At 55.0% G+C, this 26137-nt stretch overlaps 8 protein-coding genes across 8 annotated transcripts; 4 read left to right on the top strand and 4 right to left on the bottom strand.

The window, feature by feature from the left end:
- Positions 1-241: 241 nt before the first annotated feature.
- Positions 242-2565, bottom strand: P884DRAFT_258280 (glycoside hydrolase family 71 protein). The gene is made up of 8 exons (XM_069441217.1): positions 2268-2565; positions 2015-2199; positions 1701-1939; positions 1523-1645; positions 1347-1454; positions 1044-1268; positions 708-973; positions 242-645 (listed from the first exon to the last, which is right to left on the bottom strand). The coding sequence occupies exons 1-8, from the start codon at positions 2355-2357 to the stop codon at positions 613-615; spliced, it is 1269 nt and encodes a 422-aa protein (XP_069298397.1). The 5' UTR covers positions 2358-2565; the 3' UTR covers positions 242-612.
- Positions 2566-3219: 654 nt separating this feature from the next.
- On the top strand, positions 3220-3576 carry P884DRAFT_166409 (40S ribosomal protein eS28; the record flags this gene model as incomplete). Its single annotated transcript, XM_069437281.1, has 3 exons — positions 3220-3280; positions 3358-3441; positions 3527-3576. Coding segments are annotated over 3 exons (195 nt in total), but the record flags the coding sequence as incomplete, so codon positions are not given.
- Positions 3577-4919: 1343 nt separating this feature from the next.
- On the top strand, positions 4920-6675 carry P884DRAFT_197722 (polysaccharide lyase family 4 protein; the record flags this gene model as incomplete). The annotated part of the gene is made up of 2 exons (XM_069438087.1): positions 4920-6506; positions 6643-6675. The coding sequence occupies 2 exons, from the start codon at positions 4920-4922 to the stop codon at positions 6673-6675; spliced, it is 1620 nt and encodes a 539-aa protein (XP_069298395.1).
- Positions 6676-8103: 1428 nt separating this feature from the next.
- Positions 8104-10223, top strand: P884DRAFT_241256 (uncharacterized protein; the record flags this gene model as incomplete). The annotated part of the gene is made up of 5 exons (XM_069440210.1): positions 8104-8486; positions 8625-8797; positions 8999-9421; positions 9581-9645; positions 9757-10223. 5 exons carry the CDS (start codon positions 8104-8106, stop codon positions 9838-9840), a joined length of 1128 nt encoding a protein of 375 aa, XP_069298394.1. The 3' UTR covers positions 9841-10223.
- Positions 10168-12850, bottom strand: P884DRAFT_323189 (general substrate transporter; the record flags this gene model as incomplete). Its single annotated transcript, XM_069445438.1, has 7 exons — positions 10168-10875; positions 10998-11135; positions 11256-11688; positions 11820-11945; positions 12022-12105; positions 12241-12564; positions 12768-12850. The coding sequence occupies 7 exons, from the start codon at positions 12848-12850 to the stop codon at positions 10570-10572; spliced, it is 1494 nt and encodes a 497-aa protein (XP_069298393.1). The 3' UTR covers positions 10168-10569.
- A 944-nt stretch (positions 12851-13794) lies between these two features.
- Positions 13795-14632, bottom strand: P884DRAFT_298869 (uncharacterized protein; the record flags this gene model as incomplete). The annotated part of the gene is made up of 3 exons (XM_069444650.1): positions 13795-14110; positions 14213-14486; positions 14584-14632. 3 exons carry the CDS (start codon positions 14630-14632, stop codon positions 13795-13797), a joined length of 639 nt encoding a protein of 212 aa, XP_069298392.1.
- A 2112-nt stretch (positions 14633-16744) lies between these two features.
- Positions 16745-18289, top strand: P884DRAFT_241250 (Aldo/keto reductase family-domain-containing protein; the record flags this gene model as incomplete). Its single annotated transcript, XM_069440209.1, has 1 exon — positions 16745-18289. One exon carries the CDS (start codon positions 16745-16747, stop codon positions 18140-18142), a length of 1398 nt encoding a protein of 465 aa, XP_069298391.1. The 3' UTR covers positions 18143-18289.
- A 157-nt stretch (positions 18290-18446) lies between these two features.
- P884DRAFT_328931 (uncharacterized protein) lies at positions 18447-22006 on the bottom strand. Its single transcript, XM_069445615.1, has 2 exons — positions 21118-22006; positions 18447-21058 (listed from the first exon to the last, which is right to left on the bottom strand). The coding sequence occupies exons 1-2, from the start codon at positions 21508-21510 to the stop codon at positions 18797-18799; spliced, it is 2655 nt and encodes an 884-aa protein (XP_069298390.1). The 5' UTR covers positions 21511-22006; the 3' UTR covers positions 18447-18796.
- Between the last annotated feature and the right edge of the window lie 4131 nt (positions 22007-26137).

The following is a 26137-nucleotide window of genomic DNA, read 5'->3' as shown; positions in this document are numbered from 1 at the left end:
TACCTATACTTACTTTTTCCTCTTTCTTCCCTTAAGGTAGTTAAATAAAACATTGTATGCTTATCTATAGTTGTTATAAGGCTAGTATATTATAGTTCTAAAATAAAGCTTTAAAAACTTAGTAAATTATATATTAGGTAAGATTATATAACTTATAATAAAATTAATTTAGAATTGATTTAGAATTAATTCTCTATTTTTTAGGATATTGGTTAGGTTAGCTTAAGCGAGCTCGCTTAAGCTCGCTTAACAGGGGGTTTGGTCAGCTCAAGTACAAGGGGTTTGGTCAGGTCACCTAAGAACTGACGTTAACGTTAGTCCCTTGCTCACTTGACTGTAGCAAAGCTCGGAAATGGATCGCCGAGATTGACCGATGAACAGGGTTTAAGCCCATAATAACACGAGGCACGACGTCATTACTTCGGATGATACGGAGTAGTCCGCACTCTCCCGTCAAGATTCTGTCTCATCACCCATCCAGCAGTAAGGTTCTTACGGGAAACGAGGCAAGGAGGGCCGAAGAGGGTCAGCAACCCTCTTTCACGCTCTTCTTCCTCAAGACCCTCGAGTCTGCTCGGCCGATGTTTCGGTGACTACTAATTTAGATGTGCTTCAGACTTGGATGGCAACAGCATTGAGCGAAGCCTACAGAGCATGGCGGTCAGCATTCCTTCAAGAATGTCGCGAAATATAGATCGTCAACTCGCCTTCCCGTCGCCATGCCAGCGCCGGATTTCCGGCCCTATCGTTTTTCTTCCATTCAGGACGAGCGATACAGGGCCCGTGGTGTGGCGGTCGAATGGTAGCTCAAAGTATGAGACGCGTTTATGGCTCGATGTCTCAAATGTTAGCCTGCACAAATCGCCGACGGCGACGGTGATACATGCAGACCCCTTGGTTACCGCCATGACCGATACCACGTCTTTGGCGCCATGTGTAGCCGAAATTGTCCCCCCTTGGCCCCAAACGGTTCCTGGGAATGATGTTTAGTTCCCGTGTCGTAGGAGCCAAGGCTCAGTATGTACAAGGTCGCAGAAGCCCACCATGGTGATTGTGTGTCTGGACCGGACTGGTGCGGTACCAAGCGATCGCGGTTTCCGGTCCGTGCCAATCGATCTTGGTAGATCCGGACTTGTATGCAGCGATCAAATAGGGCAGAACCGCCCTGAAAGCTGCGTGGGAATGCCCAGAAACGTACGTTTCCGCTCCCTTGACCACTTGCGCAGGCGCAGGGTCACAGATGTAACTAGATTCGCCAAAGTCGTTCCCTTCATGTCTTTACCATCAGTATCTCGAAGAGCCGGGAAGGAACAGCATGTGCGAGGCCAGAGCTTTGCCCTGCATACAAGTAATGATCTGGACAAAGTCAGGCATGAGATCAAGGACCTGCTGCCAACGATCATGCCAGAGAGACTCGCTCGAGCAGTACCAATTCTTATTCCACTCGGGCAGATCTAGACCTCGGTGCAATTAGTTGATGAAAAAAAAAAAAAAAAGGTAAACAACAAGCTTTAATACTTGCCTGTGTAGAACCATGGGCTAACGCCCATCATGTACTTCTTCCCTTGGAGGCTCTTCATGTACAAAAGGTCCTCGACGAGAGTCATCTTGGATTGTCCCGGCTTGGGCCAGGCGTCCCAGGAGACTTTTGCATTTCTCAGTATCGTTGCCACGCGTGTGGTCCAGTGCGGTCGACTCACAGGCACCATCGATCAGATCTAGCCGCTGGCCGACCCCGTGCGGGCCTAGACTAGACCAGTCTGGTATGAGACATATGCCACCCGTCTCGCGACGCACGGTCGGCCAGTTGGGGGCCCAGTCGGGACCTTCGAAGGTCGACACAAGAGGTCTTCCCTCTACCTTCATCTGCGCAGACGATCCCCGGTATCGCATGATCAGGCTAACCACGTGAGGCACTGACCAGCTCCCAGCCGCCATGCTATCCCGGCGACAGTCAGAAGCATATCGGAAAGATTCGAGGCTAGCTCACGCTCGTCTCTTAAGAAGAACTCACTCGAACGAAATGAACAGAGAGAAACCTCCGCTGCGTTCGGCTGCCCTGTAAGCATGGTCGAGCTGCGTGCAGTTCCAGGGGTCCGAAGGACCGATGTTGAGCGCAAACCCATCTATACCAGCCCGCTGAGCTGCAGCAATGTCTTGAACCCAGCGCTCCAGCGGCTGGTCGCAAGTAAGGCCGACCTAGACATTATGGTGCGTCATCAGCAGCCATGCGTGGGTATCGAGAAGGGCACTGCGGTCGCTCGCACGAGGTAGTGAGCAAACACTTTGCGTCCTGAATCGGGCGCCACCAGCCCTCGCTGTGGATCTCTGGTTTGCGGCGGTTGTTCAAAGTCCATCGTGCGGATTTGGAGAGGTGGAGAGGATTCGCGTGTCTTTAGGAATGTACAAGCATGTCCTCATGTGGTGGCCGTATCCCCGGCTACAGTTGTTTCCAGGCGGCGGGAGCCCAACGCACGCCAAAGTTTAGGCTTGGCGATTCCCTGCCGCCTTGCCGAACGGGGGTCTTAACAATCGTCGGAATTTCACGTCACCTTCTCTTGGTCTCCACGATGGGACGACTTTGCACGCGTGGGACAATCGGTTCGACGTTAGTCAGAGTACGGTCAAGCGCCAGATATCTCGGCTCGAAATAGGCGTTCTGGATAAGAGACACGAGATCGGTGTCAAGCAGTCAATGTCCAGCGCACGAGTACGTCAGGATCAGAAGTGGTGACAGGCTCAAGATCTTCTCAAAGGCCTGATTCTGGGTTTCGCCATACAGACATTATCCGGGAGGTTCCAGAGTACGAACTGTACCCAAATCCTCTCAGTTGAACAAATATCTCAGCGGATGTGCCGCCCCGTGAAAGAGCCATCTACAAATCCCAACATGCATTACAATCCCCAGGAAGGCTGACTGATGTTTGCGACTGATCGTTACTGTCGACGGAACTTGGTATACGGATTACAGTAAGTACGATTACTTGAGCCCCACGCATTGCCACACCATGTTTCTTCGGTTAGGTCTTACCCCACAATTTTTGGGCTCGCATCCGACGATGGAGTCTGGACCGGACCGGAAATAAAAATTTCCTGCAGCCCTGCGATTTTGGCTCCGCACAATTGTATCTGGGTGAAATTTCGCAACTCCGCAACCCTCTGCATCACGATTCGGATCTCGATTCTCCCACCCGCCAGAGCAATCGATCAGTCGCGAAAATGGATTCCTCGAAGGCTCCAGTCAAGCTCGTCAAGGTCACCCGAGTCCTTGGCAGAACCGGTATGGGTTACCCCGCGAGGATACGGGCCGTTGGTTAGTTTGCGCCTGGTGCTAATTATGTGTGTGTTTGAATATAGGTTCTCGTGGTGGCGTCACCCAGGTGCGCGTTGAGTTCATGGACGACACCACCCGTTCCATCATTAGGAACGTGAAGGGTCCCGGTATGCCCCGCCGAGCTCCTCCCCCCCCCCCCCCCCCCCGTTGGGGGGGCTGACCGAATGGCGACTAATTTGGACGTGTGCCCAGTTCGCGAGGACGATATTCTGGTTCTTCTCGAATCCGAGCGCGAGGCCCGCCGCCTCAGATAAATGTGCGGGCGATTCCAGGGGTTGGATGAAGACGGGAAAGTGGCAAAAGCTCTCAGTTTCCTTGTCGGCCGGTTTGGTCCGACCGTCGCCATAAGCCGCGGCGAAAGAAGGATGGAAATATCAAAGATGGGCGTTCGGTAGAACGGTGTCACGATTATTGCACTCCACAAATTCTACACGGCGCTGAGGCTGCGCCAATTCCTGCGGATACCACGGTGCGTCGGCTGGGCTTGGGTGATAGTGGGCATCGAAAGATAAATGATCCAGCAATTTCTTAAGGCCTTCCTTTGAGGGGTATGGAACACTGGTGCCGGCTGCTCTTGAGGCCTGTCTTCCCCCCAGCAGTGCGCATGGAACGCCCCCCGCGCCAACGCCTGACTTGACGCGTCAGCAATGGGGCGAAGATGATAAGAGGCCGAGCGCAGTTCATGGGTTGTCGGGCAAACCTGGGCTGTGCAGCTCACGGCTGGTCTCTCCGCAAATCCGCTGCTATTTCCCAGGCGAGTCTTGTGAATCCAACGGCTGTTATCCCATGACATGGAAATGGTAGATTGACTGGTTCGAGGCGATGACAACATTGACCAAATGAGTCGCCTTTACCGTTGCGAACTCGAGCTGCTGCTTATTCATCTTGATAGATGTTGATGGCTGAAGACATCAGCTGTCTCTTGAGTATCTATCTACACACAAGCTGGCTTGAAGCTGCCCATCGAGTACTGCTCAGCTTACAAGGCTGGATGGATCTCAACACCAAGCCCGCAACGGTATTCTTGAACAAACCCATCGACCAGCGAGAGTGGATAGAGGGAGGGGCGGTCCGCTTGCCCCTGTTTCCCTTTCGTCTCAATGAGCTCGGGAACTAGGGTCTAAGCGACGTCAACCTTGGGACCCTTCTCCTAGCCCCTTTCTGGTTGACGAGTCTCGGCGTAAACGGACCCGGACGGCACCTCAATCGCCGTCTTGGCAATACCTAAAACAACTTAGGGGTTCCGTTGGACGGCCCGCACTCGGCTGGATACTACCTCGACCGGCGAGCCACGACTCGAGATCCCGGAAGTCGGGTCCAATTCCGCCAATCGCATAGTGTCGCTGTTATTGGAACGGCAGTGCTCTCTCCTGAGCTGTAAACGAGGTTTGAGAAGGCGGATGGTTCCGTCAGCCGACCAGTGCCTCCCCCTCATTAGTTAGCGGGCCTGGATAACGTTAATATACGCCATGCCCGAGCAAAGCATTTCTGGTCAGGATGGCGTTTCCCCCAGGCCAAGCCCGTCTCGTGTAGATCACTGATCTTTGATACTTCCGTATCTGGGCTTGATCTGAGGACTCTTAATATGGAACTCCGATCTGTCGTCCGTCTCTTGGTCCTGTCGGCCTCCGTCTTCGCGCCGGGGGTCCTCAGTGCGTTCGGATACACCTCGTCCGGCGACAACTATGTCATCGATGCCGGCTCCGCCAACCCGCTGGTCTTCTCGGTGAGCAAGTCGAGCTGCGACATCAACTCGATCAAGTATCGCGGCACCGAGCTCCAGTACTCCAAAACCGGAACCCACATCGGTTCCGGGCTCGGGTCGGCCACCGTCTCGGTCAGCCAGATCAGCGGATCGTCCCGGTACATCAAGGTGACATGTGTGACGTCGACGCTGACGCACTACATGGTGGTCCGGGAGGGTGAGAGCATCATCTACATGGCCACCTACATCACCGCCGAGCCGTCGGTCGGCGAGCTGCGCTTCATCGCCCGTCTGCTGCCCGACATACTGCCCAGCGAGTACCCGTACGGCGAGGTCTCCAACACGAGCGGCGCCAGCGCGACGGTCGAGGGGTCCGACGTCTTCATCGTCAACGGGCAGACCAGGTCCAAGTTTTACTCGTCGACACGGTTCATCGACGAGGACTCGCACTGCGTGTACGGCGGCAGCGACCTGATCCACGTCTGCATCATGACGCCGCAGCAGGAGTCGTCCTCCGGCGGCCCGTTCTTCCGCGACATCGACTCGAACAACGCGGGGGATTCGACCAACCTGTACAACTACATGAACAGCGGCCACGTGCAGACCGAGGCGTTCCGCATGGGGCTTCACGGACCGTACGCCATGCAGTTCTCGCGCTCCGGTATCCCCAGCGTGAAGAACCTGGACGTCTCGTGGTTCGGCGAGGTCTCGGTCACCGGGTACGTGCCCGCCTCCGGCCGCGGGACCGTGCAGGGGACCGCGAGCGGCGTGCAGAGCGGGATGGAGGGGGTGGTGCACTGGTACAACAGCAATGCGCAGTACTGGGCCAAGACGTCGTCCGGCGGCGCCTTCACCTCGCCGCTGATGAAGCCCGGCACGTACAGCATGGTGCTCTACCAGACCGAGTTCAAGATCGCCACGACCACCGTCACCGTGTCCGCGGGCCAAACGACCAGGCAGGACATTGCCGGCAACTTCAACACCTCCCGCAAGACGCTCTTCCAGATCGGCGAGTACGACGGCCAGCCGACCGGGTTCCGCAACGCCGACAAGTTCCTCCGCATGCACCCGAGCGACGGCCGCATGGACAGCTGGGGCCCCCTGACCTACACGGTGGGCAGCTCGACGCTGTCCGACTTCCCCATGGCCGTCTTCAAGTCGGTGAACAACCCGGTGACCATCAAGTTCAACCTGGCCAGCGCCCCGGGGGCCGCCACCCTGCGCATCGCCACGACCCTCAGCTTCGCGGGGAGCCGCCCCCAGGCGACGGTCAACGGCTGGTCCGGCCCCGTCCCGGCCGCCCCGACCAAGATCGACAGCCGCGGCGTGACGCGCGGCGCCTACCGCGGCTACGGCGAGATCTATACCGTCAACATCCCCGCCGGCACGCTCGTGGCTGGCGCCAACACCATCACAATCAGTTCCGTCTCCGGCAGCGATGGAGATGGCTTCCTGAGCCCCAACTTTGTAAGTCGTCGCCCCTTTTTCTCCTCCCACCCCCCCCCCCCCCCTTTTTTTTTTTTTTTTTTTTTTTTTTTTTTACACGGCATCCGGTGAGCAGTCCCTAACAAGTCCCCCGCTCGGGGCAATTCTTCTCTTACAGATCTTCGATGCCGTTGAACTCTACACTGCTTGACCTTCGCTTGCATAGGTATTTTGTCCAATTAAGCCTGGTGTGGGAAAGCAGAGTGGTATTACGGCTTTTTTTTAATTTTTTAAAGAACAATTTAATTATTACTATTATTATTATTATTATTTTACATTTGCTTCGGTCTCGGACACCCGAGGCGACTCTTCATATACTAGGGGCCTGCCAGATTAGAACTGCGTGACTACGGTAATCACCTTACCTATGCGGACGACCCGACCCCACACCTTCTGGGTACCGTAGTATTTAACTTGTCTCAACTGCCAATATGGTCACTTCAGTCTTGGACAGCCAAGGTCTTGGATCTTCTCGACTGTGCCTCCCCAGTGCTTTGCCTCCCCAGTGCTTTGCCTCCCCAGTGCTTTGCCGGCTTGAAGCTTTGACGGACTCGTATTCCATGATTAATGCCAGTGACTCATGACAACCTAGGTACAGATCCGGGATCCATGTGATCTGTTCTAATTATCAGCTATCTATGTTACGACTGGAACATGTGTGTAAATATGCTGGTTCCTGGTTCGTTGTTTTTATTTTGTGTGCTCGACGAATTACACTCTCCTGAGAGAGTGGGAGAGGGGCAGGGCGTTGCCAGCTGCCATTTTTTACATTTTCACGATGAGTGTACTGTATGTACAGGTTGGTACCTAATTAGAGTGCATGAGCTTAACTCAGTCCTGCCTCCATTTCCTAGGGCCAAAAAAAAGGGCGGAGAAAGAAGAAAAAAGCAAAGAGACAAGCAAGAAAGGAAATAGAGAAAGGAGAAAGGAAAGAAAAAAATAGTAGAAAAAAAAAACAGGAAGGAAGTATTTAGTGGGTTGCGCACGTCTGGTAGATCGAAGAAGTCACCATCTCTAGTCTGCTTTCGGCAGTTGCACTAGATGCAAGTCCAAGTTTCAAGCACCACGGCTGTTATCTAGCAGCTGTCGATCTCTAGGCGCAGCGGCACCCACGGGCGTATGCATATTAGAACCTGCCTGATCGAGGTAGTGCGTGGGACACTCAAACGCCCAAACTTCTCCATCAGGAAGTGGACCCCGGCGAAATGCTACAGGTAAGACATGGGCCATCACGCGCGTACGAAACCCTCAGGATGGTAGTAGGTTCTTGTGAGTATGCATCGTGCGCTGTGGCCGGGTTTGGGCGCTGTTCGGCCTTGAGTTGACCCCACGTAGCCGGGCCAAGGCCGAGGTGTAATCACGTATGTGCAGTAATGATTTTTTATATTAAGAGGTTGACGAGGAGCATTATTATTCGTACGCTGTATAATGAATAATTAATATATTTACCTTAGTTGTGTGTGTTTGCTCTTGTTCGTTGTGAAGTGAGGAAAAGCAGACATCTGCACAAGCCAAAGGCGTCTTACCTGCCTACCTTCTTTCCTAGGCGTAGACACACACCGACGTTCCGCCAGAAGTCATGGTTGCTCCATCTGTTCTCGCCCTGCTGGCCAGCCTGGCTTGGTCAGCAGTCGCCGCGCCCACCACGGAGTCGTCGAGAGCAACAAAGACCGGGTTGCGCCTCATCAAGACATCCCCGGAAGACGCCGGACAGTGGATAAGCGAAGAGCAGAAGATTCGAGACTACAAATCAAAGGGCATCGGCTTTGTCGACATAACTGACATCACCGACCCCGAAGTGCTCGCCGCACTATCAGCACCCGACTACCGCAACGGCAACAACACCGTCTCGGCACTGGCTGTCTCGTACCCGTCCAGCGTCAGCCACCAGGCCGAGGCCAATCCACTGGTGGCAGCAGTCTCGACTACGAATCCTAAGACTTGGCTGAAGACCTTGACCGAGTAGGTACTCTCCCATCGGGAAGGCATCTGGATGGACGCCTCTGGGGTGGGGAATGGAAGATAAAAAGAGATTTAGGGGGAACTTTGGCCATGCTGACAATGGGATCTCAATTCTGATTCCGATCCGACATGAACAAGCTTCTATAACCGCTATTATAGAAGCTCGTACGGGACCCAGGCCGGCACCTGGCTGTTCGACACCATCAAGAGTGTCGCCGCGGCCAATCCATCCATTACCGTGACTCAGTTCACCCACTCCTTCAACCAGCCATCCCTCATTGCTAAAATTCCGGGCACTACGTCAAACCTAGGTATGAACTATTAATTAAGACAACCTTCCTCCCATTTCCATTATTTAATAATTATGTTCCATCGAAGAAGGGGGGAGGGAGGGGGGGAGGGAGGAATATAAAAGCGAAGAGAAGAGAAAGGAAGAGAGAGAAACACAGTCATGTCAACACTATTAGTAGAAAGCGACGCTGACTGGAATCTGACGCGATCCGACGACGCAGTCATCGTCTCGGCGCACTATGACTCTACCGGCGGGTCCTCGACAGCGCGTGGACCGGGCGCTGACGACAACGGGTCCGGTGTCGTGGTCCTCCTCGAGGCACTTCGGGTGTTGGCCGAGGACGGATTCAAGCCCAAGAACACTCTCGAGTTCCATTTTTACGCCGGCGAGGAAGGCGGCCTGCTCGGCTCACAGGCCGTCTTCTCCAACTACAAGTCGGCCGGCAAGAGCGTGCTCGCCGTCGTCAACCAGGACATGGCGGGCTATTCGCCCAGCGGGAAACTGTCCATCTACACTGACTATGTTGACTCGGCCCTGACCGCATATACCCGGATCGTGGCTACCGCGTACGTCGGCTCGACTACGAGCGACACCTGCGGATACGGATGCTCGGATCATGCGTCAGCGAGGTCCAACGGGTTCCGTAAGTTCCCCTTTCTTCCACTTTTCACATCTCTTTAGACAGGCGTACGTACATACACACCTGTAGCGGAGACAACAAAAAGAAAAGGAAAAACAGTCAGGTAGTTAATTAACTACGCTACCCTGAGAGCAATGCTGACATATTTGGCTTAATTACCAGCGGCGGCCTATGTGTGTGACGAGCGGATGGACACCTCGTCACCCTACATTCATACTCCCAACGACGTAAGCCCACCTTTCTCATAAATCCTCCTTCTTTACGACGTGGCGGGACGGGAGAATCCCATCGATGATCGGATACACAATTTCCGAAAACTGTGCTCACCCCGGCGACAGGCTTACTCGACTATCATGTGGGACGCTGTCCTCCGACACGCCAAGTTCACGGTCGCGTTCTTGGTGGAGGCTTCCTACCTCTGAGTGAGTATTACTAGGGCCTCTACCCCCTTTGGGGTGCTCTCTACGTACATGTTGAACCATGGTCCGTCATCCCTGGTGGTGGGTCGGACAAGTCTGGCCTCCGAGTGCCTCAATCTTGTAACAGCACGCTTTAACCTTGGGACGTTGGAAAAGGTCGGAGCACTCGGGCCTTATTCTTGAAGAGGCATTGTGAACCACGCGGGAAATGATTGCCATGCCTCTGTTCCGAAGGCACAACGCACAAAAGGCTAAGTAGGTAATTGCTACAGCTCGATGGCTGCAAATGACTACAGCTCGGACTGGCTGCAAGATACGACACCACAGCGGTATTCGCGCCGTGGGCGGCACTCCTGGACCAACTGGTACGGTCTACAGAAGTGGTGATAAGATGCGTTGATTCTTCCAAGTGCCAGAGGCACTTGGGGATGCTGTCTAAATACATGTCTATGACCCCTGGCTCATCATCCCTGTTGGTGGGTCAGTCGGATCTGACCCACTGACAGCCATATGCTGTAACAGTAATCAATCAAAACCATACCGAAAGCGGGTTGTACATGTCCACTAATAAATATTAACTGTCACTTTGGTGGTGACGAATGCTTCTACTTCGCCACCGCGGGGCGAACCTCTCCTCTCAGTGTGTGTACCTATTCAAGGCGCTGTTCATGCATGAAGGTGGATTTTCACCGGTTACCGGCAAACGCTGCGGCCACAAACTTTGTGAGACAGTCAGGGGCGCGACCCTCGGGGGTGCGCGTGGTCCTCCCCTGGGCCGATGAGGAGGTCGTCGGACGAGGCTCCCGAGCCGGCTCCAAACAATTCCTCCATGTCCTCCAGCGGCCGCCCTTTGGTCTCCGGGTAGAACAGGTAGATAACGGGTATACTGATCAGGTTGACCGCCATGAAGAAGAAGTAGATGCTGGAACCGAGATTGGCGATGCCCACCGGCCATACCTGGGCAACGATGACGGCGGCCAAGGCGCCGCAGGAGGCGGCTAGACTCAACCCTCGGGCGCGGACGGCAGTAGGAAAGACCTGACGTCTCGTGTGAGAAGAAGACGACCCAAATGTATTATTGCAGCCCTGCATCCCCATCGGAAAAGCAAAAAAAAAAAAAAAAAAGGAGGGTGGACGTGGTTCCAGGGGGCTCTTGTTACCTCAGCGCCGTAGACCCACGCAGCAGGGCCGAAGCCCAAGCTGTAGCCTAGGGCGTAGACAAATATGAAGACGACACAGACGTAGTCGGCCGCTCTGTTCACGTTGTCGGGGTACGCCAGGGGGAGCGCGCCGTTGATCTGGAGTTGAGGGCGGATGGTTAATTAGGAGTTGGAGAGCGACCGATCATGTCAGCCATTCATTCAACCCCGAATGAAGAAAAGATAGGGATAGAATTAAGAAAAGGAGAATAGACCGACCAGTAAAGCAAAAGCCATGACGCCGGCCCCGGCAATGAGAGTGAGACGACGGCCTGCCCTGTCGATGAGGAGCATGTCGACGACGGTGCATCCCGTCTTGAGCGTGCTCTCGATGCCGCCAGCAAGCAGGGACACGCGGTGGCCGAACCCCAGGGCCTGGAACAGGGCGGGAAGGTAGTATTTCATGGCCGTGGCGCCGCAGAGATGGGCCAGGAACTGCAGGAGCGCCGCCCGCCACATGCGCGCAGAGAGGCTGCCGTCCGAGAACAGCGAGACCCAAGTGAGGCCCGAGGTCCGGAACGCGGAAACGGAGCGCTCGATGCCTGACAGCTCCGCCCGGACCTCCTCGTCTGGGCCGTAGTAACCTTCTCGGTAGAACCGCAGCGTCTCGAGCGCCTCCTCGGTCTTCCCGTGCTCGACCAGCCAGCGCGGCCTGTTGCTCCGGTGACGAAGGAGCGGGCGAGACGTTGACCTGGTCAGCGAGTGTGCCTCTGGAATTTTTCCTTGTTCTAATATAATTCCGTGGTCTGGGCGAGATAATTAATCAAAGACAATTCGACTTACGACTCGCGCATAAACGGAAGGGCGGCGACAAAGATCAAGGCCGGCACAAAGGATGCCCCGAGAGAAAACCGCCAACCAACCGCGCTCCCGCGGTCGTTGTTCCAGAACGTCATGGCATATCCGACCCTAGGGTCTCGTCAGGAACAGCTCCCTAATTAATTATTTACTCAGAAAGGCCGCGCACGGGGTCAGCGTTACGAACCAGAAACCTGAGGAGAGGCCGGCAACGAAGCCGACGTGGTTCATGACGACGTATCGACCACGCTGCCCCGGCGGTGATATCTCGCTGTGACACCCCGTGACACCCCGTGATGACCGTTAGCGAAGACAAGTTCTGCATCCCTACTTACTACTAATTACCTAATTACCCCTGATTATGCCATTCGGCACTTGGCTGCCCCGCGGCGGGAGAGATTCTCACCTCTGGTACAGCGGCACGCTCGTCGAGATGACGGCCGTCCCCATGCCGGCGATGACGCGACCGGCGACGACCATGGCGAGCGCGTACGGCCCGGCGGCGCCGGTCTGAAGCCCCTGGCCGAGGCATATCACCGACATGCCGCCGAGAGCAGCGTTGCGGCGGCCCAGTCGGTCGGCGGCGGGATGTGCAAACAACACGTAGCTCAGCCACGAGCCGAGATAGTAGACGGCCGTGATCAGTCCGCGCCGGGGCGCGTCTGGCTCACCCAGTATATGCTCGAAGCCCGGGTGGACGAGCACGGAGGCTAGGACGCCGACGTTGTACCTAGAAGTGTGGGGGGGAAAAGCCATGTGTTGTTAATAATTATTATTAGTTTCGGACAAGGATAAAACAACAACAACAACAACAACAACAACAACAAAACATTCAAACAATCAATGAAAACAGACATGGTGAACCGAGAGCCACCTTCGGCACCGGTCTTGGAGGGCAGCCCCCCCTTCACACGGAGAAGTAGGGAGTCTTACCCCCAAACAAACGAACCCAGGGCTAAAATCAAGCAAAAGGAGTGAAGGCGCCAGGCGGCCTTGGAGATTGCTATCTCCCACATCTCGCCCCTTCCTTCCTGCAAGTTGAGCGAGTATTAGAAGGGGGTTTCTTGACTGTCTTTGGGGTGCAGAGACAGTGGGCGATGATTGCCTCGTGTAATGAGCATCCGGGAATGTTGCGGTGGGAAGCGGACAAGCAGAAGCACCGGGTGATTAATATGTATGTACGCATGTACTGTGACATGGTATGGATAATAGGTACCTAGGTAGGTAATTATGTCCCTCCCTTGTTGGGGCACGTTGACGTTGCAATCCCCCCGCTCACTTTGTCCACCCTCGACGTACCCTAGAATGTAACGGGCACTTAATCTGGCCCCCGGACTGAACCAGGGCACGAAGTGTCTACTTCCATGTTCGATATAACCCGAAGAAAAATACTTACGTGTATAACTGGGCTCCTTTGCTTGTAACACACGTACTACCAGGATCCATTTTGGCAACGTCCCCGGATTTTTGACTCACAAACATCTGGAATCTAGTGCCTCATTGTCTAGCCTTTTGATTTCTGCTCCCTTTCCCTTTCAGCCCCACCTAGGGCATGCTTGCTGGTGTTGGACTATGATTTCCTGAGCTCAGAAGCGGACGGGATCAGTAGCGGGGTTGTGTAATTATATAATTAATACGGGCAGCAATTTACAAATATCGTTCTTGCTCCTCGTCACTAGGTACTTAGGTTCGTATCTTCGATTTACCTTTCTCAAACCTTTATACTAGGCCACGGAGAAGCCACACACGAACGAGCAGCTAGTAAGGGCTCGATTCTCATGCCCACAGCTATTAATTATAGGTTCGGCACACAGGAATGCAACGTTCACAAAGCCATGATATATTTAGTGCTGCCTTGTCTGAAATGTCAACCTCCCATCTGCCCGAATCTTTCTGCACGCGATAGAAAAAACAGGGCTCGGCACCCTCCGAGGTCGGTAATTAGACCAGGAAGCCGTGCTTAAAGCGCTCCCACCACCTCGTCAAAATTGGCATTCTGGGCCGTAGCCAGGTCGTAGATCGGGTGTCCCAGGCTGTCGTGGATGCCAAAGTTGGAAGCCGGGTCGCTGGGGGTCTCCACAGGCGTCTCCGAGTAGGCAAAGGCGAAGGTGGTCTGATATGCCGGGTCGAGCTCGGTGTAGCCCGTGTCTTCGTCGCCCCACCTCGAGCAGCCGGCGCACTTGGCCGTGACCTGGAAGTGCGTCTCGTTGACGTGCGTTCCCGTCTCCAAGACAGTGTACTGCGCGTCAGGGTTCTCGGGCGGGCTGAAGTAGCCGCTGTCGGGGTGGTCAGTCACTCTGTTGTGTGCTCGCGCCGGCGCCGGTCGGGGGAATCGGGGAAGGGGGCCCGGGAGGAGTAAACGGAGAAAAAACACGTACTAGGCAATCCGTGAGGACAGGACGACGTTGTCCCCGTCCGCCCAGACGACAGTGAGCGGGTTGTACGTCATGGAGCCGCCCCAGGCCCAGCCAACCCAGCCGAGCTCCTTGGGCGCCACAATCTGAAGGAGCGTGTCGAATACCTTGTCCTCAGGGACGGGATCAGGAATGGCCACGCGGAACGTGATACCGCGGTCGCTGGTGTACGAGGCGAACGTCAGGCCGGTTTCCGGGTCCTCATACGGGGATGAATCGGGCTCGAATTGTCTCCGGGCTGGCAAGTCAGACCACCGAGTTAGTCCACCTCGCCTCTTATTATCCCCCCGGAATAATTAGAAGGGACAATGAAAGGGGTCAAGGGGTGCTCATACCGAGGCCCAGGAAGGCAGCCACTCGTGCAACACTCTGGATGAGCTGCATTTTTCCCTCTTCTCTCAAGCAAACAAAATTACCTGACTTGCTCTCTGCGACGAACCCTGGGACGCTTATGACGGACTACCTCGGAGCTACGGGTAAGCCACGGGTCCAGGAGGGCTTGCCTATTATATAGGTTCCCGTCCAGGGCCCTGCATCGATCTACCCCTCCTCGAGGGGGGTGGCTTGTCAACCCGGGCCCTGGGCTGCTACTGGTATGGTGCGAAGTAGTGTCCTGCACACACAGATCGCGCAAATCCGGAAAGGGACATCACCAATTCGGAGCAAGTTTGTGGAACGACCCAAGCCGAACCAAGAAGGCCGGTCAGGCAGGTACCACGGCGCGACGGCGACAACGCGGCCGGGGTCATGGACGAAGAAGCCTCCTATCGTGGCAAGGATCCGGGGAAGCAGGAGCTCAAAAGATTAAAGCCAAGCTCCTCCACGCGATTTCGCTCCGAGCGATGCAAAACGCTTGCGGTCAGCAGCTTTTGCCTGGCTATGGTTGGCCCATCCAATGTTGACGTTTTGAACCTCTGTCGTAGAACTTCCTCCAGCCGGCAGCCGGATGCCACGTTAGTAGTCCCGAATGAGCAATCATTTCCAGATGGAAGCGCGGAGAAGCCATGGAAGTAACTGGAGAAATTCGTTTGCCGGCGCTCGCGGACGACGATCCGAAGTCTTGATTGGAAGGATATAGCCGACGTCGTGGGAAAGAGATAAGCAGCTCTATAGATGCGGGGGCCCGTCATATATTAGGCGGAGCGGCACGGAAGGAAATGTTCAAGCTGTGGTTGGGGATCAGCAATGGGATCCGGAAGAGGGCCGTTCGATGAAATGGCCTTGTCCAGGGCGTGGACGGACGGTGCCTCCTTTAGCCTAAACCTGACGACTCGCGGGCCTGGCTGAGCCACTTTGCTTTGGAGAGCTGCAAGGGGCAGCCGAGCGCCGGCATTTGAGGGCTGCCATCTGCGATTCTTCCACGACGTTCGTGCTTGCAGTACTTCATCATCCGGAAGTTAGGCACGACGCCTCTTTTGCAAATACTTTGGTGTGTTGGAGGGAGAGAGCAATGGTCAAGAGACGACATCTACTGGGCTGCGAAAGTGATGAGCAGTAACAAGAAGATGAGGGGAGTCGGTCCGAAGAATAAATGTCAAATGACAGTCAAGATCGATTCCCTGAAGTATATCAGCCGTCACGGACCTCTCGGATGTAGCAGAGCGCTGAAGATGCGGGCACGGTGGCCTGGTGCTTGGCAGTTGTCATTCCAAGGGTTGTTGCTTTGAGGCAGAACAAATATAAATATAACGGACAGATAAAGCTCATTAGCGTCTAACGACACGAATGAAATAAGGTCAAAAAAGAAAAGAAAAAGAGTAAAGAATGCAGAAGCCGGGGCTCTGTGTGAAAGGAGAGTCGTAACTCGTAATGGGAGCTATCCGAGCTTGCAATGAGGATGGAGTGTTGATTGATCAATGTGTTGCAGGCAAAAAGGTTGCTTGGAGTCGGTCGGGTGGGTTGGTGCTCAGTGAACACACAGCCTCCCTAAGGTATCCGTACCTTCCTTGCAAGCGACCCGTGTCAACTTAACGAATTTGCGCACCGCCTTAGTTATTGTACAGACCCGCATGGGCACGAGAGCACGGTCCAAATTCAAGCTTCTCGAAAAAGTACGGAGCCACCTTATTCGAAAATGAAAAGCCCACTTGCATGCAGATCGCGGGGATGGCGATCTCGGGTCTAGCCTCTCGCAAGTCCAACCACGGGGGCCTTTCCTGCTGACCCCCAACTTGTTATCGTCCATCACCTGCTTCCGCTCGCTGACAAAGCCCACGGGCAGGAACAACAGCGGCCTGTGCCGAGCCCTGGGGCAATCATGCCCCCCAATTCGCGCCGAGCTCGGTGACGGAGTTACGAGTAATCGGCCGTGCGCCCCCGCTTCAAAATACATCCCGAAGGTCGCGGAACCCCACTGGGCGAGAAGAGGCCATCGGCAGGGCTGATGATGCATTCGACACCCCTCACCAGCCGGTTCCTGCCTCTTCACCCACAGTCGTCTTCTGCAAGGCAAAGAAAGCAGCGACAGCGCCGAACGCCAAACCATCACCGTCCACCATGGCCGATGACGCGACCCGCCGCCCGCCGCTCCACGCGGTGCTGCCACCCCTCGTCTTGGGGACGGCGACCTTCAACACCCAATATGTCGCCGACCCGCATTCCATGCCCTACCGCGACATTGTCGCCCGCGCCCTCTCCCTCGGCGTCAACGCCTTCGACACCAGCCCTTACTACGGCCCGTCCGAAATCCTTCTCGGCGATGCCCTCGATGCCCTGATGCACCCGGCCCCGGCCCCGGCCCCGGCTGCCTCCGCCTCCTCCGCGTCCTCGGGCGCCGACCGAGCCGGCCGGGCCGTTCCGCTCCCCCGCTCCAGCTTCTTCCTCGTCACCAAGGCCGGCCGCATCGCCTCCGCCGAGTTCGACTACTCGCCCTCGTGGGTGCGCTACTCGGTCCTGCGCAGCCTGCAGCGCCTGCGCACCTCGTACCTCGACCTGGTCTACATGCACGACGTCGAGTTCGTCTCCCCGCCCGAGGTGCTCGCCGCCGTCCGCGAGCTGCGCCGCCTGCGCGACGAGGAGGGCGTCGTGCGCTACGTCGGCATCAGCGGCTTCCCCGTCCCGGTCCTGTGCAGCCTGGCCGAGATGATCCTCCGCGAGACCGGGGAGCCCCTGGACGCCGTGCTGAGCTACGGAAACTTCACCGTGCAGAACCGCACGCTCGGCCTGCCGTGGCTGGATGACGGGGCGGCCGGGGCGGACGCCGGGGCGGACGGCTCCTCGCCGCTCGCGAGGTTCAAAAAGGCCGGCGTCGACGTGGTCTTGAATGCCAGCATACTGGGTATGGGCTTGCTGACGAGTCGCGGCCTGCCCGAGGCCCCGCCCGCGGCTGACGAGGATGGCGATAACGCGACGGGCACAAAGGTCTCCCTCGTGACCCGCTGGCATCCCTCGCCGCCGGAATTGCGTGCCGCGTGCAAGAGGCTTGCCGACGTCTCCGCCGCGGCGGGCGAGCGCCTCGAGTCCGTCGCCATCCGCTGGTCGATGGCCGAGTGGGCGCGGGTTGCGGCAACCGCCGGCCTGGGGGTCGATGTCGCGACCCCGGGCGTGGGTCCCCGCAGGATTGGCGTGACCGTCTGCGGTGTGACGACAATCGCGGAGCTGGAAGAGACAGTGACCGAGTGGCGCGGCGTCCTTTCCAGCCTCGCCCATGCAGCCTCTCGCGGCGATGAGCCGTATGGCTTAGCCCGCCAGGAGAAGGTCTTGAATTTGGTACGGAATGAGCTGTGGCCCGAGTTGAGATCGTGGTTGGATTATGTCTGGGATAGCCCGAAGCCTGGTTATGTGAACACAAGAGCGGAAGCCGACCGTGGGGTCGTTCCGGACGACGGCGTCGTGGCCGCATTCGAAAAGGCGAAGCAAAGCAGGCAAATTGCCCAACTCACGCAGACCAGGTAGTACCAATCACACAGGTGACGGGCTTAGAGGAGGAGGATAACACCATGCTAATCTTCTACCGTATACCAGCTAGTTATATGCTGCCCCGTTCCAACGTGTAACTAAAAACCAGGGAACCAGGGCTGCCAGGCGCCCCAAGACCCTGCCTCGGCAGCTATACCACGATCTTTGCTTTCATTCTTGCGTCATCTCGCCTGATTGCTCCTTTGGAGATACCACCACTGTGTAGAAAGGGGAAGGTTTGAGTTAGCCTCGAAAACGAAGCGCAGAGGAGGAGATAAACAAATGGAGATATGGATACTTTGACAGGGGTGGGGGTTGGATTGAGAAAACAAAAAAGAGAAAACCGAGACTCCGCCTAGTCTAGGCCCGCTGAGTCTTGCCACAACATCTCAATGCAATCCCGCTGCTTGCCCAGTCCGTTAGAAACAAGCCACTGTGGCTACAACATTCGTGTCCTCATCGCTAGATGTTCGTGTTACCATGAACCATACACCCATTGACTGGTACTCCACCGATGCTTCCACCGACGCAGGTGAGAGAAAAACATCTTGCCACCCAGGCGTTCCTCACTGGTGGCTTCTCCCCTGGTCTGTCGGAATGAGAACGAATCACGCCGTCACCCCATCCCCATTATAGGGACCGTCGATACCGCTACTGGGTTGCCGTCGCCCGAGGCTCATGCTCCATGGTAGTCTCGCAACCAAGCTGCTTTGACTCTTCATCGGCACCGGCGGCAGTGGGCGTGTCGGGTGTAATAGTGACCGTAGGCGGAAAAAATGCGTCGGGGGCTCCAGGAGTGTTCTTCTGGACATCTGGTATGTCCTCTTCTAAATCTTTATTGGCACTGCTCGCCGCCGCCCCTGCCGGCGGCGCCAGGCGGCTACCCGGGACATCAGCCGGTGGTGTTAGGTTCACACCATCGCCATCCCCGTCACCTTTTTGCGGTCCCATCTCCCCGGACTCCCCTGCCTTTTTCTCGGCTTCAGTGAGGCGAAGACGTCTGCCGGCGTTGTCCCCTTCCAGACTAACACCAACCACCTCTGCCAGGCTCCTGAAATTGAATATCGGCTCCATGCTGGCGCTACGATCCCGATCTCGGTCCTGGTCACCATCTTCGCTAGCAGCTGACCGGCTCCCTAGACTGAGACCACTGCCGCGGGGATCCTGGAGATGGGAGGGCGAGGTAAAGCTGCCGGGCTGGCTGTCAAGTATGGATGAGGAGACAGAGGAGGCATTGCTCATTTGTCGAAGGTGCGACGGAACTGGGGGAGGACCTGAGGTGCCAGCCGCACCCGCTGGATCAGAAGTAAACGCAAGGGCGCTCTCGGTGTGCGCGGGGGCGCCGCGGTCGACGCCCTTTCCTTTATCCTTCTGGCCTGCTTCCGGAGACTCGCCTGTGACCATCGCATTGGCAACGCTGGCTTCAATCCGCAGATTACTGGCACCACTATTGCCCCGCCTCCTTCCAAAACCAAGGCCAGGCAGACTGAGGGCACTGCCACTAGCCGAGGTTTGACCACTGCCGGCGCCCTCATAAGGTCCGGCGTGCTTTGCAGCCGCCTTGGCCGCCTTGCGCTCCTCTTTTTCCCGCTTCTTCGCTTCTTTTCGCTCCTCCTTTTCTGCCTTCCGCTTGCGCTCCTCTTCGGCGGCAAGCGACAAGCGGACGGCCTCAGCTAGCATCATCTCCTCGAGGTCTTCAAGGCGACTGCGGCGGCTCCCGCCAGCACCACCGCCCGACCAGCCACGACTAGATCCCCGAGGGTTCTGATCAGGGCCATTCTGTGAAGGAGTTCCGGGTCCACTATCCCCATTCTCGCCCTCTCCCTGGTTCGGGCCGCTAGGCGACGCACCTGCAGGCCCAGACCCCCCCGTGTTCCTCCGGCTGAATCGACTACGGAATGCCCGGTTCTCGGAGCCGCCTATAAGGAACGCCGCCGTGTGCAACGCAGTTGCAGCGGCAGCCCTCCTTGCTAGATGCGCCCGTGCCGCCTGCAGCTTTGATGCCCACTCCGGCCGAATCCGATCTGTTAGAACGACATTGGGGTCGTTGGCAGACACAGACTGGTTGCGTCGGCGGCCGGTCCCATTATTAGGGGATCCGCTGGCTGGTGACAGGGTAGCCGAATTTACCGAGCTGCTCGAAGACATGGCGGCGCTCGTGGTTCCCAACGCAGCCGGAGACATGCTGTACACCAAGCCGCGCCGGAAGGGTGGTGGATCGTATGTCACACCAAAGTCGGGTTGCGTGCAGTACGGACAGCACGCAGGCTCGGATACTAGGAGGCATGCACTTTCCTCAGGGTTGTGGTTAGGATCATTCTCGTTGTGTCCCTCCGGGAAGTGCGGGTCTGGCCGCTTGATCTGAACGAAGCATTCGCTGCATATCGGCTGGTTGCAGCAGCGGGTATGGTTCAGATAGGGCGGGTAAGCCAAGAAACAGATGGGGCACTCGATGGCGTTCTTGTATAGAAAGACTTCGATCGGCTGTCCGTTGACGAAAGGATCATGCGGGAGGTTGATCTCGCGGGGCATGATATCGGTACTGGATCCGTTACGAGAGTTTCCTCCACCGAGAACGGCGGCGATAGCTTTGCCGCGAGGCTTGAATGGGGAGCTTGTCCTTGGGGCGTGGCTGGAGACAGGTGATGACAGCGTAGAGGGCGGATTGGACGTGGCGTGGTCGGAGGCAGTTGACAGGGAGCGGTCGCCGATCGGTACAGTCAGGTTATCCGGATTCTGACTTGATTCGGGCGCATGAGTCGTTGGAAGCGGGCGCGGAATGAGGTCATCAGGGGGGGTTTGGTCGGCGGGAGGAATCGGTAGCCCTCGTGCGGCAGCAATGATTTGTGGCTCGGTCCAATGGTCATCGAAGTCGTTAAGCCCCCGCCAGAAGGGGGCCAGTTTGCGCTCGATCTGCAGCGAACAGCTGAGTACGGCGCGGATCATGCAATGCTATGAGGGTAGCCACTAACCTGAAGTTGTCGGACGATCTGCTTGTTGAAGTCCTCTGGGCTCGAGTATGTTCCCATAGTGACCAAGTAGCCGCCATCGACGTGTTCTTCTCTCATGCTTCGCTCTCTCTCGGCGATTCTCGCTATGCGCTCCCTCTCCAGCCTTCGTGCTTCCCGCTCCTGCTTGGTCTCGCGGCGCTCATGCGGCGCTTCCGCCTGAGAGCTTGAACCTCCACCCGAAGCCAGTCCTAAGAGCCCTCCCAAGTCCCCGCGACTAACCCGGTTCCTGCGGTTCGATGCTCTGTCGGATTGAAGAGAAGCACTCCCGGCGTCGCGAGCGCCGGCGGAGCCGGGGTGATGGATACGATTGCTACCATCCCCCGAGCGTGATTCTTTCGTGCTTGCATTTCCCATTGTTTCGATACCCCGCGCCTGATCACCTCATTCGGGATTGTTGTCGGTCAGGGCGACTCAAAGAGAATGGCCGGCGACGAGGGCGGGTTTGCGAAAGTTGTTGATACGCGAAGAGGTGAAGCGACCGGCTCTGGTCCTCGAGAGGCCTTTGGTGACGTAAACTAGCAGTTAAGGTGGGTTGGAGCGGGCGGGTCAACGGGGGGCTTGCACTGCGTTCCGAGAACAAAATGAAGCGAGAGCGGCGAACGAGCGTGGGCACAGATCGTTGATAGGTTGATAGGGTGGGTGTTCCTCATTTGTTCCCGGCTTCGCCGGTAAATCCTGCGAGCAAGAGAGCGTCCCGGTCCCCGAAGTGCTTCGTTGTTGGCAGTGTAGGAGAGGTATATGGATAGGTTAGTCGGTGCAAGGTATCCACGGGTCCCGGGCTCAGCCAGGGCGGTCGAGAAGGCGCGTTGTAGCAGCTTGGCAAGTGCAGTTCTGCAGCCGGGATACGACGAGTTGGCGCAATTCAGCGGGGTTCGATCCTCAGTTGGTGGCATGACACATCGTCACGTATGGCGGCGCCCAACGCTAAAGTACCTTACCTAAGATCCTGTACTAACCTTTAGCGAGGTATTACGGGGCACGGATTGGCCGGTAAGCGCTTTGTATCGAAAAGTACCTTACTTTTATACTTGCTGCTGTAAGCGGCAGATTCCCAAAAGATAAGGTACCAAAACCGAAGCTGAATCGACCGGAGAAGATGCGGTAACAAACGGGAAGGGCAAGTAATGACAACCTTACTTCCAGCCGAATATCTCCCAAGTACTACGTGAAAAATGCCAGAAACCGTCTTGAGGACGCCACGCAATACGCCCAATTGCTGGCTCATCAGAGCACATACGGAGTACGCACGTGTGGACCTAAGGAAGGCACCTGGGGTACCTAGGTACGTTAATGGCGGAAATATGGAAAACGGCAGGCAGATTGAGGTAACTTACCGCTTCAAGCCCGCCAGCTTGAGGGCTGACCCCACCTTCTGGGTCCTGGCACGTGCCGGATCTTTCGCCAAGAAAAAACGAGTCGGTACAGAGAGTATGAAGCAGTTCCGTACGCGCTCTTGATATTCTTATTGTTCTTTCGATCTTCCGCGGTTTCACGCTGCTGTTTTAGCTCTCTTGCCTGTTTCTAGGTTTATGGCTAAAACTCTCTGTTAGGTCTCTTTTTAAATTCAGTATCACTCCCTCATTTTACGTAGTACCTTTTGGCAACCCGAAAATGGCGATAATGTAATTATTGCGTCCCTCCGCAGCTCACACGAGTCCGTTTCAATGATGAATCTCATCCTTTTCTGGGCCAACTGATAAAGGGAATCTACCGCTAATTCACTCGGACTTTTCTAGGACCCTGTATACACTCCGGCTAGGAGGCGGTAAATGTTCTGGATTGCGAAGCGTCTGTAGCCCCGGCCTTGAACATCGGGCAGACAAGACAGTCGCTAGGATTGCCGGAGTGAAGGGCAAGCCGAAAGATCTATCGAAGCAGATAATCGTAGGATTGTTGGTACCTGGAGAGCAACGCACCAATACCGCTCGAAGGGAATGGAAGTGTCACTGAATCTCCAGGGCGCGGTTCCACGTAGCAGCAGCCAACTGTCAAAATCACCTACTTTAAAGGTCATCGGCTGGTCATTTACAACCCTAATCTTCGCAATCGAGCTGATCCGGTGTGATAGAGCTTAGTTGGCGGGAGATAACAAGCTCAGCGAACCGGGTCTCAAGCCAGAGAGACTCATTATGATCCATTGTGGGCCACAGGTGCTGGCCTCCCGCTCTTGGCTATTTTGGCTGGCAGGCCGCAGGGAAAGGCATGCCATCATTGCCTAGGCGCTCAAACTCGCTACTGACGTCGTAAGGCTCAGAACTTCGTGTTGGATTAGGGTTGCGGACGCCACCCTCACCGTAAATATATGACGAAGAAGAGGATAAGCATGGGGGAAGAAGAAGAGGCGCACATCTATAGACCCTCAGAAGTGACTGTCGCAAGAACAAGAGCACAGCCCGTCTAAGGCATGTATAACTGCATCCACTTGGCAAGAGTGAGGTACAAACCAGATTGCGTCGAGAAGAAAACTGGCTCACTTGATGTTTACACTAAAGGCGGTGGACGAAACTCGTAACACACACCAGCGTGATCAAAACAAAACCGGAGCGCAGCATCCTTCTACGAGCTTCGAAGGAATGCTCTTACCTCAGTGTGACGCCAACGATTTCATCTACTACTGTGAAGTAGAAGTCCCTGTTATATAGATATAGAATGCTATAACCTAGCTATCTTTTTCGAAATGTTAATATATCCTGAAAATTGTAGTCCCTGGCCTTAAAAGCTTTGACCTTGAAATGTCATTGAAAATAATTCAACAATCAAAACTGGGTAGTGGTATCTAGGACCTAATTAGTGATTACCTTCCATTGAGGATATGTTTACCAGTACTGCGGCTGGCGTTGTCTACTTGCCGTTCGGATCCTAGCGATCTGACAAGTGCAAAACTGAGACGTCGAGTCAATGTGCATGATATGATGGGATAACCCTTTATGGTGTGACTGTCGTTTTTTCTTAAACACCAAGTTGTGTGATTATTCTTGACCTTGAAGCATGGTAAGATTATATGCTTGTACTTCCTTCACCTTTGCCGGTGGGGACGAAGCGATAAGTAGGTCCGGAGCTCTACAAGGCTGACGGAGAGTTCTGCAGTACCTCCTCCTACGGCAAAGGTGCTCGCTGCCCCGTAGACGTAGAGACAGATCGATAAACAATATCCGACATAAATGCATCAGGCCTCGGAGTCGGCTCTGGACCATCAAGACGCCACCATGATACTTTTGTGACAGGCTTCTTGTCAGAATATCTACGGCCATACTTAAGGTGCAATTACTGGCAGGCAATTGCGGCGTCGCTTTTGCTTCACACTTCTCCTGTCCCGCTTAAGTACGCAATTAATTACCTTACCTAAATTGAAGCGCCAAGCGGACGAACAACAAGCCTTTTCAGGCCGCAGACAGTGGCTTGGGATAATAGAAGCCTTAAGTGGCAGCGACCTCGAGAATGCGTGGAAGGAAGTGTGAATAACTAAATTGTAGCATATAGTAGGACTCTAGATGCTCTCGGGTCGAAATGGGGACTTACACAACACCCTGCAGGAACTTCAAGCCTATCTCGTTTGTAGTCTATAACTTTTGACGTACCGCAGATGATACAATCATATTACGAAATTGGTGTCACTTATGATATACCATGTCGTGAGAAATTGTCATAAGATTGACAAGTTCTGGCTGAAGTCTTATGCGGGATGCTGATACGCTCTATTTAATTACTCCTTGTATTGTTGAAATTACAGAGCGGCATTGCTCATGTCTGCCGTGGAGACGAGGTTTCCTTCATGTTAGCCGTGGCCACGGCGTATCGCGTCAAGCACTCGCAGCGCAGATTGCCACAGACGGGAATGAAGGAACATAGGGAGTATGTCGCAAAGAATTACGGATAATTACACGAGTAAGTGGCTGCCCCTGGGATGATTAGCCAGGCAGCTTGGAAAGAAGCATATAGAAGAGGAAGAGAGAATACAGGAAACCTTTGACTGAATACGGCATATCTTCGGCGTCAAACTCTTGGTATAGTTACCCAGGGCTCTATGGAGTAGCATCTCGGGCTTCACCTGGCTTGTGTTGGTAGGCGAATGTTTTGATTGGTCTTGTTTCGGACATCTTGGCTTTGAATTGATACAATTTGATTGACAGAAGCTGACACTATGTGAATCATGGTGAGGCAAGTAATCGTTATCCCTTTTTTTCTCTTTTCCTTTTTTTCTTTCGTATTCGTATCCGGTCCTCAAAATGCTTACAAGCTGCAACAGGGGAAAGAGGCCAATGGCCCTAACAACGAAAGTACACGTGTAGTGGTAATTAGATCTTTTGATGATATACTATGCAAATTAGGTTGTAACATATAATTATGCACATTCCAGTAACCCTAAACAGTTGTTATAATCTGTACTCTGTAGGTCTGTTCTGTGTGCAGCCATCGACAGCGCCATCTTCCTCTTGTACGGATGGCAAATCTGATCAAGGCAACAGGGATCGGCAACGTGGGGGACCGCCAAGGGCCAGCGGAGGCGCGGGGCGGAGGAGACTTTCTGGAAGGGTTTTTGTAATCCGTACCACACGGGCTGTCGGAGAGTTTCCAGAACCCGAGAGCCCATGCGGCGACCATGACGGAGCCCACATTCAAGGATCGTTCAGCCGCTTGGCGCTGACGCACCTATTGGATGACGAAGGTCCCGCCGAGTCTGAGGTCCAGTCGCACTTCGTCATAGTGAATCATGGCCAGGTATTAGTGGACACTAGAGGATTTGGAAACTGCATGTAAGCCTGGAAGTCTACACTCTGCCCAGGACTGGACGTGCGTGCTTTGTTCGGTAATTTACTCTAATATGGCGTTATCTAGCAAAGTTACTGTGTAGAGGTGTATACGAATACGTGAATGTGGAAACTGCTTTTTAAGTAAGGGTGTTTATCTTCGGTTTCGCATTTTAGATCCCGGGAAAAAAGGGGCAAAACTGGGAGTCCACAAGAAGTGGAAACTACACAGT

Source organism: Thermothelomyces heterothallicus (assembly GCF_042370625.1).
Source record: "Thermothelomyces heterothallicus CBS 202.75 unplaced genomic scaffold P884_scaffold_8, whole genome shotgun sequence".
In the NCBI taxonomy this organism is placed as follows: domain Eukaryota; kingdom Fungi; phylum Ascomycota; class Sordariomycetes; order Sordariales; family Chaetomiaceae; genus Thermothelomyces; species Thermothelomyces heterothallicus.
The sequence above is the reverse complement of the archived record's forward strand: the minus strand, read 5'-3'. Positions and strand labels throughout refer to the sequence as shown.